We start from the raw sequence: 15346 nt of genomic DNA, 5'->3' as shown, positions 1-15346 counted from the left end.
CTACTGCTGCTGCTACTACTCATACTACTGCTGCTACTACTCATACTACTGCTGCTGCTGCTGCTACTACTGCTGCTACTACTCCTCATACTACTGCTGCTACTACTCATACTACTGCTGCTACTACTCATACTACTGCTGCTGCTACTACTTTACTACTGCTACTACTACTCGTACTACTGCTACTACTGCTGCTACTACTCGTACTACTGCTGCTACTACTCATACTACCTCTAATAGTGCTGCTGCTACTAATGCTGCTGCTACTGCTCATACTACTGCTACTGCTCATACTACTGCTACTGCTACTCTCATACTGCTGCTACTACTCATTACTACTACTGCTACTACTCATACTACTGCTACTACTGCTGCTGCTACTCATACTACTGCTGCTGCTGCTACTCATACTACTGCTGCTACTACTACTACTACTACTGCTGCTACTACTCATACTACTGCTACTACTCATACTACTGCTACTACTGCTGCTGCTACTACTCATACTACTGCTCTGCCTGCTACTACTGCTGCTACTATCATACTACTGCTGCTACTACTCATACTACTGCTGCTACTACTCATACTACTGCTGCTACTACTCATATACTGCTCTACTACTACTGCTGCTACTACTCTACTACTGCTACTACTCATACTACTGCTGCTACTCATACTACTGCTACTACTGCTGCTACTACTCATACTACTTTTACTATGCTACTACTACTCGTACTACTGCTACTACTGCTGCTACTACTCATACTACTTTTACTACTGCTACTACTACTCGTACTACTGCTCATACTACTGCTACTGCTCATACTACTGCTACTGCTACTACTCATACTGCTGCTACTACTGCATACTTACTACTGCTCTACTTACTTCATACTACTGCTGCTGACTACTCATACTACTGCTGCTGCTACTCATACTACTGCTGCTACTACTACTACTACTGCTACTACTCATACTACTGCTGCTACTACTTCATACTACTGCTACTACTGCTGACTCATACTACTGCTGCTACTACTCATACTACTGCTACTACTCATACTACTGCTGCTACTCATACTACTGCTACTACTGCTGCTACTACTCGTACTAATGCTGCTACTACTCGTACTACTGCTGCTACTACTCATACTACTGCTACTACTCATACTACTACTGCTGCTACTACTATGTACTATCATATCCGCTTTTATTTATTTTCAGAGTCTGGCCACGCTGCTGATAACGTCTCAGATCCTGAACCAGATCATGGAGGCCTTCCTGCCCTACTGGCTCCAGAGGAGGAGGAACAAGAAGGCCCATAAGAGGATGATAAAAACCATGGGAGACCAGGAGCTGCCCCTCTCTGAGCAAGTCAAGCTTGAGGCAGACATGAGCACCTACCTGGTGAGTTGGAGGACTCAAGTTATGGGGGAATGAATGTGTAACTAGGAAGGTTGTGATGAATGTGAATGATACTGCAATGCACATAAAGGTATCTTTACATTGCATTTGAGTCATTTAGCAGATGCTCTCATCCAGAGCGACTTACAGGAGCAATTAGGGTTCTTTCCTTGCTCAAGGGCACATCGACAGATTTTTCACCTAGTTGGATCGGGGATTTGAACCAGCGACCTTTCGGTTTCTGGCCCAACGCTCTTAACCCCTGTCTTGATTGGTTATGCTTGCCTTATGCACAGAATACCCCCATGAAGTGAAATGTTACTGCAGTGTTTAGACAAAGACATAGATGAAGAGTCCAGTGGCTGAAGTGGGTATTGTAATGCTCTAGTGTAGTCTAACCTCCATGAATCTGTATAAACTCTGTTGTATTCTCTTAAGGGAACATTTGATGACTACCTGGAGCTGTTCCTGCTGTTTGGCTATGTCAGTTTGTTCTCCTGTGTCTACCCTCTGGCCGCGGTGCTGGTGGTGCTCAACAACGTCACAGAGGTCTACTCGGATGCCTTCAAGATGTGCAAGGTGTTCAAAAGACCCTTCTCTGAGCCTGCAGCCAATATAGGGGTGTGGCAGGTAAGGCTGACCTAATAGCTCTTTCTACTCTGTTTAGTTCTCTATAGTACATTTAGTGTGGTTGGTATGATTGACTTTATTTGATAATTAAAGGAGATGACGTTTTCAAGGATAAAAAGGTTCATGTCTAACTGTGATGATTGTTTTGAACGGTGGTGGATAGGAAGGAAAGGGAGACCAGTCAGGGGGGAAAGTTCCTGTGTTTTCTTTTCTTCCAGCTTGCCTTTGAGGCCATGAGTGTGATCGCCGTGGTGACCAACTGTGCCTTGATTGGCATGTCCCCCCAAGTCAAGTCCTATTTCCCGGAGTCAGAGACACAGCTCATACTGTGGGTGGTGGGCTTCGAGGTACTGTACCATTTTCACACCTCTCACTCTTCACACACACACACACACACAATCTGACTAGACATGTATGCAAGTATTTCCTACTCATTTTAAAATCTAATTCAACTTCTTATTTCTGTCTGTTTTGGTGCTTCTTGGGCCTAAATAGAGTTGAAGCAGGCTGGCCAGCAGAATAGAGTTGAAGCAGGCTGGCCAGCAGATGGTGCCAGAGAGTCATAGAATGAGAGATCCATCCTTGCTGCTTTGGTAGCAAATATGATGATGACAGGGTGTTTATGTCCTGGCTGTACTGTAGGTCTTGTCTCCTCCACTGTGTCTGAGTGCAGCTGTATGCAGGTAAGAGTACAGAGGGTAGGACCTAGGACCTGTGTTAGTGGGGGAGATATGTGTGGATAATGCACTGTTAGAGCTTCCAGACCCAGAATAACTCCAGTCAGTCCACGTCTGTGAGGAACACAATTGGGGGAGCTCGTTGTGCAACATCCTCCGCATGCACCTCCAGCCCTCGAGAGAAAATGCTTAAAATAACTAAGACAAAAAAGAGCAGAGGGGGGGCCTGAAGCAGAGGAGAGGTAGTTCATTAGAATATAATACACATGTATTAGTCTTTAGAGGCCATTCTTTTATCTATATGCTAAACCACACTGTATCTTTACGGATTTGAAACGAGGTCATGGGTGCATGTTTGGTTGAAAATAGTTTTTGTATTTGTCTACAGAACTGCCGCAGAGCAAGTAAACTAGTTCCCTTAATACTAACTCTGTATGACAACCCCTTTGCTGCAGTTCAAACATTTCAGATTTGTGCATTTATTGATTTCCTGTCTTTGCACCAGCTAATACAGACCAGCACCAATACAGACAGAATCATGGACATCCAGATAGGCAGCAGTAAATACAACACACTTGCTCCTGCACATACTGTATGTCTCCAGCCCCCAGGGAGTTGCCCTGACCACCCTGTGAGGATGAAGAGCATGTGTGGCCTGTATACTCTGTGCCTGTGCTCGGCTGCTCAGGCCTTGATGCTGTGGTAATATAATGACGTGACCTCTAACCTCGGTGGCTCGGAGGCTGAAGTTGGCATGGAGGTGAGCTGCTGCAGAGAGCAGGGTGGATCAGGGCTTATTTTCTCTCTCGCTCTGTCTGCAATCCACCTCACTCTGTAGAACATGTGATGTCACACAAATCTACAGCACGGGGGTTATCACACTGGATTACTGTCTGGTTGTCTGTGCGCATGAGAAAGAGAGATCGTGAGGGAGGGATAAAGAAAACAAGAGAGAAATAGGAGAGAGCACAAGGTTGCGAGAGAGGGAACGCGAGAGGAGAAGGAGAAGTGAGGGTAGGAGCTGGGAGAGATGAACCTACCTCACTAGCTTATTGTACATCCAGGCACGTTTCACACTGCTGCCAAGCAGCAGCACATTTCCTGTAGATCTGTGGGTTGGCGTCTCCCTGCCAGATCATTCAGTCCATTACAGACTGGAGCAGCAGAACCAGCCCTGCTATTCAGCATGCAGGGACAGGGTACACACGCACTGATCCTTTTCTGGATGCATTGTTTGTTTATGTATTCATTGAACGTTGTCAATACATAATCACCGCAAAATATCTGCCAGAAACGATTTGAGAAATATTCATGAATCACTGATCCACATGATACACTGTGGCAGAGGCTATGAATATCTAGATTCTATTCAATGAATATCTAGATTCTATTCAATGAATATCTAGATTCTATTCAATGAATATCTAGATTCTATTCAATGAATATCTAGATTTTATTCTATGAATATCTAGATTCTATTCTATGAGTAGTGCTACAGAGGCAGTCAATGTTGCAGACATATAGCCTACATCCCAAATGGCACCCTATTCCATATACTCCCCTATGGGTCATGGTAAAATGTAGTGTACTGTAGGGAAATAGGGTACCATTTAGAATGCTGACATAATAACCAATCCAGTTACAGGAAGCAGAGCAGGATATGGCTATTAGGGCCTTCTGTCAGGGATGTCAGTCCAGCTCTACGATACAGAGAACAGGTCTTTCTAAGTCAATCCGGCTATACGATACAGAGTGATATGCTGCTGCTGTACAATACCTAATTTCACCTTTGAGGTGCAAACAGTACTATAGTGCAGTGACTTATGTTGTTCCATCAATATGAACCTGTTAGTCTGATGTGGTGGGGAGGGAGGGCCCTGGCAGAATGGGGTCTGGGACCAGACCAGACGCCTGTGTCTCAACGCCACAGTGGGACCAGACCACCGGATCATATAGGAGGAGAGTGGGGGAAAATACTGACCTCCTCCCCCCCAATTAAAAACAAAACAAAATATGTAGCATCATATGGCATTTGAAAAAAAAATATATCTTGTGGAATTTGGTTTCTTTACTACCATATAATTCCGCATTGATATCACATTTATGGAAGTTAGCCTATCTTGCGTAAGTTTGTGTTTTAAAGGCCATGGACTCAGTCTAGTCAATGCGAAATGTTACGAGGGCCCTTCGGCGCTGTCTCTCTCGCTCTCCTGGCTAGCTGTTATTCCTCTCTCTTGTCTGTGATTGGCTGGGACAGGGCTCATTGTTGAGCAGGTGATACCTGGGTAATTACTGTACGGCATGGCATACTTCACAGAGCAGTAACCAGGCAACAGGGTAGCCGAGCCACAGAGACGGTCGGAAGGGAGGGAGAGAGAAGAGAAGGCTAAGGATCAGGAGTAATTGAAACACTTGATGATGCATTGGCCTTGGCAGTCAGGGCAGCCAGGCCAGGCATTCTCTCCAACCTTGGCCTCTTTGATGCACTGATCCCAGTCTAAGCGATCACATTGGATTGATGGAACATTCCTAGATATAATGATTATCCTACATGTAAAGATGATTATTATTACACCAAGCTTGCACACTAAAATGCTGTTGTACATTTACACAGATGATGTAATAGAAGAGTTATAGTTCATGCATTATGTGAGGTGTTAACCTACCCTTTCATGCATTATGTGAGGTGTTAACCTACCCTTTCATGCATTATGTGAGGTGTTAACCTACCCTTTCATGCATTATCCGTTGACAAAAGCACAGACTATCTATACCTTTTTTAAAATTAGATGGAATAAACATTCCACGGAACAAGGAGAAATCGTGAGGAAATATTTATATTTTACCTTCCATTCCCAGATATAGCCTATACTATTTATGCTAGTAAAAATGCATCAGTGGTCTTTGTTGTGTCACTTTCTCCATGAGGGTTATTTTAGGCAGGGAATCAGAGAGCCAATCCCATTTTAAGGTGGTTTTCAGATAATCAGATTAGAATCCAGCAGCAGGTTTGCCATGCCCCAGGCCCTGGGCACTGACAGTTGGCATTCCCTGTACCAACCAATCTAATCCCTATATAGCTAGTGCATTAGGTTTGGCAAGGGCCCATAGTGCTCTGGTCAAAAAGTAGTGCACTGTGTAGGGAATAGGGTGACATTTGGGATGTGTACCAACTTAATCCCTGAACACTGCATCTAGTGTGGCTTTTACTTTGCTGTTTGATTTAAATATGTAAATGTATTTCTCTATCAAACAGTGACACATTTTTAGAATATGTTACCTAAGCTCTCTGTGTGTCAGGGTTCCCGTTATGAAAATGCGGTGCCAGACATTTGACCTACAGCATTTTCATTTAATTAACGGACATTTGAGAAATGTACTGGACGAATATGATTAGGGTGTCTGACCACGGTGCTCAGAATGACAGAAATCACATTTTAGATTATGGTAATTCATTTTAACAGAACATGCAGGTCGAGGATGCAATGACGTGCGACCTTACCGCGCACTTTGAATACGTTAGAAAAACTGTCCACATTTAACTTTTTCTCAGCCAACAAGACGACTGACCAACAGCAAAATCACTAGTATATGCATAGGCGGGGCGTGAGTTTCAAGTTCTTCAATAATAAGCTGAGCTCCTCAGTCATGTTTTCTTCGCCTCACATTGTCAACGAAGTCTGTTTGTTTGTTTTTTACATCCATTGCGAAAGATAGTTCCTCAGAATTCGAAAAATCTTTCCAACACTCCCGGCCTCGATAATCACCAAGCGTTGGTGTGAAAAAGCAAAATATCATGATCTGATGATCCCATATAGCTAGTGGAAACGTCATAAAAAAACAGCTGTCTGTCTCGAGTTCACTGGCACAGAAACTCCAAGGGGCTGGAATAGGCTAGTTGATACAGTGTTGCAAGTTCGCTAGCAACAGCTTTTGGCCAGACCCAGTTGATGATTTGATATAATGTTGCACTTCACTAGCAATAGCCTAAATCAAGACAGGCATACAGGCGGAGTAGAGATTCATGTGATTGAAAGAACCAACATTTTAATCAGGGTATTTTCTACTGTTTTTATTTGTCAGCTTCAGGTCTATGTAATGTACTTAGTTGATGATGGAAGATATAGGCCTACTGCTGCATTGGCCTATAGGCTATCGCTGAGTTCAATGCGCTCTTCTTTAGCCGCAAATGGATCACAGTGTATCAAGTGTGTCCATGTGGCGGAGGCTGGCACTCTCGCCTTTTTACATTTTTATCATTTTACTTCAGATGTCTATGTTTTACCATGTGACAATGATTTTGAGAAACTAAAATTGTATTATTGAAATGAAACTGTTCCATGAAAATGTGCATATAAAAATAATCATAACTGTCACGCAGGTCGGTAGGATAGATTTTCAAGTTTGGGGAAGCTTACACTCAGGAGCTGCCTGTGTATTGGCGCCGGTGTTGTGCCGAAAATCCCCCCCCCTTCGCGTGAACGCGCACACACTCAATTCTTCATTGCGGCGACTTGCTTGCTAGTTGAGATTTCTGATCACGTTAGGCTGCGTGTCATTAGATTTTTTATGTCGGTTTGATCCCGGGGGAGGCTCTAGTAATATCTGCAGTTTTCGGTTTGGCTATTTGTTTCAAGTGCATTAGTCTTTTAAATAAATATCTTTGCCAAAATTCGTCATCTCTCCCATGTCTTATTCGACTAGTAGTTCTGAAATGTTTAGTGCTTGCCTACGTTTTACTCACTCTATGTTTAATATAACACACATACATTAATTTTGGTAGCCTATCCTGAGGTGAAGTTTGTTCTATAGAAAGTATATGACTGATGTGTGCCACAGAAAGTATTTGACTCTAGCCACAACATTAAGGAAATTAGAGGGAGGGGGGGGGGCTCGGCAAGGCTATTTTCTGTCCGAAATCCCCCCCCCCCCCCCCCCCCTTCTAATTTCCTTAATTTTGTGGCTAGAGTCAAATACTTTCTGTGGCACACATCAGTCAAATACTTTCTATAGAAGAAACTTCACCTCAGGATAGGCTACCAAAATTAATGTATGTGTGTTATATTAAACATAGAGTGAGTAAAACGTAGGCAAGCACTAAACATTTCAGAACAACTACTAGTCGAATAAGACATGGGAGGGATGACGAATTTTGTCAAAGAGATTTATTTATAGACTAATACACTTGAAACAAATAGCCAAACCGAAAACTGCAGACATTACTAGTGCTATACTGTTATACTGTTGTTCGCTCAACTAAAAGACAGATTTGAGTATTTTCATTGTCTTCTCTTTACAGCAATAGCCATTTGCTTTCCAAACTATGTTTTCCCGCAATTTAATTTAGAAATATTGCGATATGGCTTGCTGGTCTTCTACTTTTCCTTCACAGTCGCAACTCAACAATCATCTATTTAATATTTGCAACGCGCACAGCCTAAATTGTGCGAGCTGCCTTTCCTTCCGACTTGTAGGCAATTACATTTAAAACAACAAGACTAGGGGAAGCTATAATGGTCCTCTGTGGCTAAATCATGATTTAGTTGCCTATTTTGAATTATTTTATTTCTGTATAGACAAGAGTAGGCTAATTAGGCAATATCATTTTGGCAATTTATTGCAATTTACTTAGGGAACGCTTAGCTTCCCCTAGCCTTATGGGCTCGCTGCCTATGTCAATCTACTATCCCCCATAGTAAAAAAAATGGACCTATTCTATTGGTCAGCTTGTCGAGAAACAAAATATCCCAAACAGACCCTGGGACAGTTGTGGGATGATAGAAAAAAACGTTAAAAAGCAATTAATCTTATGCAACAGACCAGAACTTTTAGCTGAAAATGTAAAATTGGCCTTTCCAATTTTATTTGTTGGCTTTTCAACAAAAAAAATATGCTAAAAGCCAGCTATTACCTGCTAACGGAAACCTGTGTGTGGACACAAACAGAACATCCAGTGACAACTCTCAGACAGAGGTTTGTCCTGTAATTCACAACCCAGGATGAAATACTAATGACCTGTCTGGGGGATACATAGAGGATGTCTGGGAGAGGAGAGGACGGTCAGTCACTCGGTTTGCTCTGTCTGTCCTGGTGATTTATCTCAAAGATTGACACAGAGGAGAGAGGAAGGGGAGTTGTGATGTATGGTGGAGTAGTAAGTACCTTTGTCCGGACACAAGCTGGGCTGGCACACCGCTACTGCAGAGGTGAAGTGAAAGATAGCCGTTTAGCCTGCTGACGATCAAGGACGCAGGTGTAGACGACTTCTTAAGATGGGACATAATGTGAATGTATGCAGCCCAACTCTACTGCAGACTATGTATGGTCTTATTAGCCACTCTTGCTGTGTCATTGGTGTAACAGCCAGAGTAGCAGGATGGTGTCACAGATCCATAACACTAGTGTGCTGACGATATCCCATCTGAATTGTCCCTCTGAATGACAACAACAAAAAAGACCGTTCCTTAGCCGTCCTTTCTTGCCTTGGTCCTTTATAATGCTGAAATATGATAACACTGCCTGGTATAATGCAGCTGGCTTTATTTGTTTGGCTCCTAACAACGCTGTCTGTCTTTCTCCCTCGCGGTTTGCTTTGCCAAAGGGAAATCAGCCATTGTCCTCTGAAGCCACTTTGATGTAGTCTGGTGTGTGTTGTTGAAGTCCAGAACCCTTTGTACCCAGTAACTGAATGTGTCTGATTCTGTCACCATGGTTGTGGTCTCCTTTTCTATTCTGTAGAGCACTGTCAGCCTAGTGCTAGCTCTAGTCATATCTGTGCATTGACTCAGATACTGTGCCCTGAATGGCACCATATTCCCTATTTAGTGCTCTACTTTTGACCAGGGCCCATAGGTCACGGGTCAAAAGTAGTGCACTATATATGGAATAGGGTGCCATTTGGGACTCAGCCTATGTATTAATGTAGTGTGCATCAGCTCTGTGAAGCTGTGCCCCCCTGCTGACTGGCAACTCTATTTACAGCCCTTTGTGTCCTGTTCAATGCTATTCTTCTACTATATATGGCTCCAGTCTAGTCTTATTGAAGATACCTGCCTGCTGTACTGAATAATCTCTGCAGTCCTGGAGACCTCTCCACAACCCTTCCTGCCTCCTTTGCCCATCAACACCATGGGTGTGTCCCAAATAGCACCATGTTCCCTATATAGAGCGTTACTTTTGACCAGGGCCCAGAGGAACAGGTCTCACACCGACCTCACGGTACATCGAGGAACAGTAGAGATCAATAAACGGAAATTGGATCGAGCTGAAGTAACTTGGTATGAATCATCTTGATGTAATCATTCATTCTCATGTGGGAGATGTGCCACCTCTTTCTGCGTTAGTCTCATATCCTTATAGAACACACGGTCTGCTGCCAGACTCTGGCCTGTCACTTTGTGTGAATACACGGTGCTCCATGAGGCTCATTCTCACTCTGCAGTTGGCTGTCCCAAGGGTTACTGCAGAACCACGCATGTCTCAGCAACATGTCGAAGTGTTTATGGCAAGCCACCAATGGCCGCCTTTCAGATAAGATCTATTCACAAACCCCCGACGTGAAAAGTTAGATTAAGAAATTCTGTTCATGCCGCTTCACAGAATAAATAATATAAAATGACTCCCGATCATTTGGAATCAAGGTGGATTGAAATGCTAATTTGCTAAATGAACAAGGCAGTGCAGTTCTGGCCCCAGCTACATGGGGTGAATACTGAGCAGAGGGGATTATGGTACAAAAGGCCACAGATTGCCAAGCTAGCACTTACAGGTACTGTCTCAATTCACAATTATGCAATGTTTAGAGCATCATAGAGAAGTAGTTTGATATTGAGTCAGGGCCTCAAGATGAAATCTACCCCTTTCAACTAACATTTGCATTTATGTTAGTGTTCTTTGGTTTTCCAACGTGTGCCAAGCCAACCCTATCTCTCTAAATGCCCATAAACTCCTATTGTCAAGTACCAATCAGCTAAAAGGCTGTGGTGTTTTTACTGTTGCATTTCAATCAGTGTAACAACCTCAGTCAGCGCTGAGGCCAGACAGACTGGACTCCCTTCGCCCTTTTACATTCACTATACTGTAAATTCTACTACTTAGCTCACATTTCTGCATCCCAAATAGCCCCCTTTGTCCTACATAGTGCACTACTCTTGAGAGGCCCTGGTCAAAAGTAGTGTACTATAAAGGTATTATGTTGCCAATTGGGATACACAATTGTCTGTAATAAAGTACTGTATGGCTGAAGGACTGAGAGAGAGGGAGTGCCACACACACCTCCCCATCCTTCTAGCCCAAAGCACCTATCTGAAGAACTCTTTCCATAGGAGAAAATACCCATCCTTCTAGCCCAAAGCACCTATCTGAAGAACACTTTCCATAGGAGAAAATACCCATCCTTCTAGCCCAAAGCACCTATCTGAAGAACACTTTCCATAGGAGAAAATACCCATCCTTCTAGCCCAAACCACCTATCTGAAGAACACTTTCCGTAGGAGAAAATAGCCTGTAATAACAGTATTTGGAAGTTTTCAGTCAACAACATTTGTCAGGCCTAACATGTATGAAGCCTTTTACTGCGTTGAAAGTGGTGGCTGAATCCGATGGAATTTTGGCTGGCACATACTGATGAGGTACAGCGTGTTGTGGCAGCTGGCAATTCTCCAGCAATGACAGACCTGCTTTGCATAGCAGTGTGTTGGCATCGATTCAGAGTAATAAAGCTGGTTTCTGGTCATGCAGTTCGAAGTACACTTCTCTCGGCCGTAAAAAATGTATTGAGAAAAAAATGATGTATGTGTTGGATATTGGTCAGGGTGCTACCTCTCTCTCTCACCTTATCTTCACAGCCCCTCTGAGGTGAGGTAAGATAACAGGTGTGCTCTTTGCCATAAGAGTCGTCCTCCTCACCCCACTTCCCCTTTGTCTGCTGTTCATCTGTCTCCTCCAATCACCTCAACAGAGGGAGGAGGGTGGGCCAGTGTTGTACTGGGGGGCCTCTTTCTGTATTCACAGCACTCTCCTCTCTCTTCCTTTTGAGAGATTGTGATTTGTATTTTCAGCAAAGCCCTCTTGCCTGTCTTTACCATTACAGTTTAATATTGAGCTCCAGTGAACTGCTTAGGGGCTGATTTAAAGAGTTAGGGCCCAGAAGGGTCTTCAGCTTCTTAACTCTCAGAATAATCACCAGGGTCTTACTGCATGTTTGTCACCCTGTAGTCTCCTGTTTTGCTTACAGTATTTCAAGACATATTCTTTGATTATCTGGTCCTTCGTTAAGAGGTGTGATCTCTTAAATGGTAACGCTTTCAGCATTATTATTCTATGGTTTGGCGTGTTTATGGTTGTACGGGTTCGTTCGTACTTTTACCTGACGCAGGTTTCATGTGAAAACACGAGTCAATGGATTGGCTCATACATTGACCTGATCTGGAGGTTTCATGTGACAACAGGACTGTTTTCAGACTGTGGGTCAGGTCAGCTGCTTGTTGTTAGCCTCGCTCTGAGAAGGAATGGAGCTAGTTCTGAAAGAACAGGGAATGTTCTGGTTCACTTGACTGACGTTGTTGCAGTATCATGTACATGTTTAAATACAGTAGACTACAAATGACAATACAAGATTCACAAGTTACATACAGCATATACAGATGAAAGAAGGCCAGCCTGGTAGATAGGAACATTAACCAGCTGTTTAGAGGGGTATCACACCTGACACCAATTATTGTCTAGTTTTGTAATGTCATGGATTGGACACCGGTCGGTGATGGTGTGTTTGTTTGTCTCCAGAGCAGTTTAGATTGCGTTGTGACGTTTCACTTGAGCAGCGTATCACGTTGCATCTGTTCAATCAGTGTAAAACTATTCATTATATCAACTATATATGTTTCTGAATTCTAGGATAATAGAGAAATATAGTTTATCTCAGTACAATATAACATCATAATACATGTCTACTTTTCCTGCCACATGTCCTAAAGTCTCCCCATACTTCCCTGTTGTTCCTCTGTCTGCTGTTGTTGTTGCAGCACTTCCTCTTGGCCTCCAAGTTCATCCTGACCTTTGTGATCCCAGACGTCCCCAAACACATCCAGATCAAACTGTCACGTCTGGAGTTTGAGTCCCTGGAGGCTCTGAAGAAAAGGGTAAGTTTGACTGACTGACTGAACCCCTCAACTGTATGGTGTTGAATAACGCTAGCATGACATACAGAGTGGTTTGACCTAACTTGAGTCTATCAAGGTGAAAAAAAGCAGGTACCATCACTCAACCTTAAACTCAACTTTTGGGGTGTGTTAAACCAAAAAACTGAAGTTCCCAAAAATAACATGAAGGGACTTCAAGTTGAATAAAATGTATAAAGAAACCCTAGATGAAGAAAAGCCACAGACTTCGGTGTGGATAAGCTGGGTATATGAGGTGTACGGCTGACATGACTGTCTCTGAGACACCCATCAGGTTTATCATCTAGGTCTGATGGTTTAATGATCCATGTAGAAGGTTGTTCACGCTGCAGCTAACTAACAAACTGTGTGTGCGTGTGCAATATTGTAATGTTTTAATGAGGCTCTGCTATTTTGGCAGATGTTTATCACCTTGCACGTAGCTCAGAAGTAGGTCACACACAGCACAGATACAGAGGACACAATCATCTGCTTTCCCAGCACCAGAAAGAACCTGTCTATAAACGGCTTACATACCGTGTATAATTAAGGACAAAACAACAGATTATTTAGTAGAATGCTGACCCATAACTCTCTCCATAACACCATAATGCAGACCCATATCTCTCTCCATAACACCATCATGCAGACCCATATCTCTCTCCATAACACCATCATGCGACCCATATCTCTCTCCATAACACATGACATGATACCCATATCTCTCTCCATAACACCATCATGCAGACCCATATCTCTCTCCATAAACACCATCATGCAGACCCATATCTCCTCCATAACACCATCATGCAGACCCATTTCTCTCTCCATAACACCATCATGCAGACCCATATCTCTCTCCATAACACCATCATGCAGACCCATATCTCCCATAACACCATCATGCAGACCATATCTCTCTCCATAACACCATCATGCAGACCCATATCTCTCTCCATAACACCATCATGCAGACCCATATCTCTCTCCATAACACCATCATGCAGACCCATATCTCTCTCCATAACACCATCATGCAGACCCATATCTCTCTCCATAACACCATCATGCAGACCTCATATCTCTCTCCATAAACACCATCATGCAGACCCATTTCTCTCTCCATAACACCATCATGCAGACCCATATCTCTCTCCATAACACCATCATGCAGACCCATATCTCTCTCATAACACCATCATGCAGACCCATATCTCTCTCCATAACACCATCATGCAGACCCATATCTCTCTCCATAACACATCATGCAGAACCCATATCTCTCTCCATAACACCATCATGCAGACCCATATCTCTCTCCATAACACCATCATGCAGACCCATATCTCTCTCCATAACACCATCATGCAGGCCCATATCTCTCTCCATAACAGATTCATGTAATGTATTCAGTCCCTCAATACATCTCCCAGAGCACTTCGGTAAAGATAAATTACAGGAGTTAGGTTAATGGTATTGAAAAGAGTATGCTGTTGAGCAGTAGCTTGCCTCAGCTTGGCACTGCAGTCATTTACTGGATTAAGGCTGAGTGCTTCAGCAATTAGCTAGCATGTCTTAGCTAGCTATCATTTCTCTAGGCATGCAGAAAGAAGGGCGGGGCCACGAAATACATCACATTGATTGGTGGTATTTCTGATGCTTCTTGTTCTTGTCCAGCTGAATGTTGAATTTAAGCAGATTTGAACAGGATTTCTTGGTTTGTTTGTGCAGAGCCAGGCTCATGAGAGGTAAGTTGCTTTGGGTCGTCTGACTGAACTCTGCTATGCAGGTTGTGAGTTTGTCTGGTTATGGTTTGAATTGAAAGCTTCACCTATAATACCTAATGCCTGATATTAATCCTGTGAATAGAGATGGATAAGCTACTTAATAATGTCTACGTGTATTGCCCAAGTTGGTCTTGTGGTGAGGTTTGTGTTGTGATGGTACTTGGTTACTGCCTTGTTTAACTGACTGTTTTCAACCCAGTCCCAGGCACATGAGTAATGCCCCTGCTACCATGGCTATTGAACGTCTTGCCGTTTGGCTTTAATAACTCTTCCTCATAATTCATTCATTTTAATCTCCCTCTAACACTGTCCTTCTCCCCATCCATCAAAATCCAATTAATATTATCTTGTGGCTGTCTATCTTGATTCGTAATCATTACAGATATTCTCAAGTTTGCATCATCAGGTTAAACACTTTTGATTAAATTAATTCACTCCACCTTTGGCCTTTTCTCTATATCACTAATGATCCCAGCCAGCCAGGCAGGCAGTGAGTCAGCAAGTCGGTCGGGCAGGCAGTCGGCAGGCGGCCAGCCAGACAGGGCGGGCGGGCAGTTGGCCAGCCAGGCAGGCGGGCGGGCAGACAGGGCGGGCGGGCATTCAGGCGGGAAGCCGGCCAGACAGGGCGGGTGGGCAGGCAGTTGGCCGGCCAGACAGGGCGGGTGGGCAGTCGGCTGGCCAGACAGGGCGG

General features: G+C 43.6%; 1 protein-coding gene across 1 annotated transcript in view; it reads left to right on the top strand.

The window, feature by feature from the left end:
- Positions 1 to 15346, top strand: part of ano10a (anoctamin 10a) — a 37328-nt gene that overhangs the window by 7756 nt on the left and 14226 nt on the right. Inside the window, exons 9-12 of the mRNA XM_070440853.1 lie at positions 1225 to 1407; positions 1843 to 2034; positions 2253 to 2381; positions 12734 to 12850. Coding sequence (XP_070296954.1) covers positions 1225 to 1407; positions 1843 to 2034; positions 2253 to 2381; positions 12734 to 12850 — 621 coding nt within the window. The remainder of the gene's footprint in view (positions 1 to 1224; positions 1408 to 1842; positions 2035 to 2252; positions 2382 to 12733; positions 12851 to 15346) is intronic.

The sequence above is a fragment of the Salvelinus sp. IW2-2015 genome, unplaced genomic scaffold (assembly GCF_002910315.2).
Source record: "Salvelinus sp. IW2-2015 unplaced genomic scaffold, ASM291031v2 Un_scaffold3070, whole genome shotgun sequence".
Taxonomy (NCBI): domain Eukaryota; kingdom Metazoa; phylum Chordata; class Actinopteri; order Salmoniformes; family Salmonidae; genus Salvelinus; species Salvelinus sp. IW2-2015.
The sequence above is the reverse complement of the archived record's forward strand: the minus strand, read 5'-3'. Positions and strand labels throughout refer to the sequence as shown.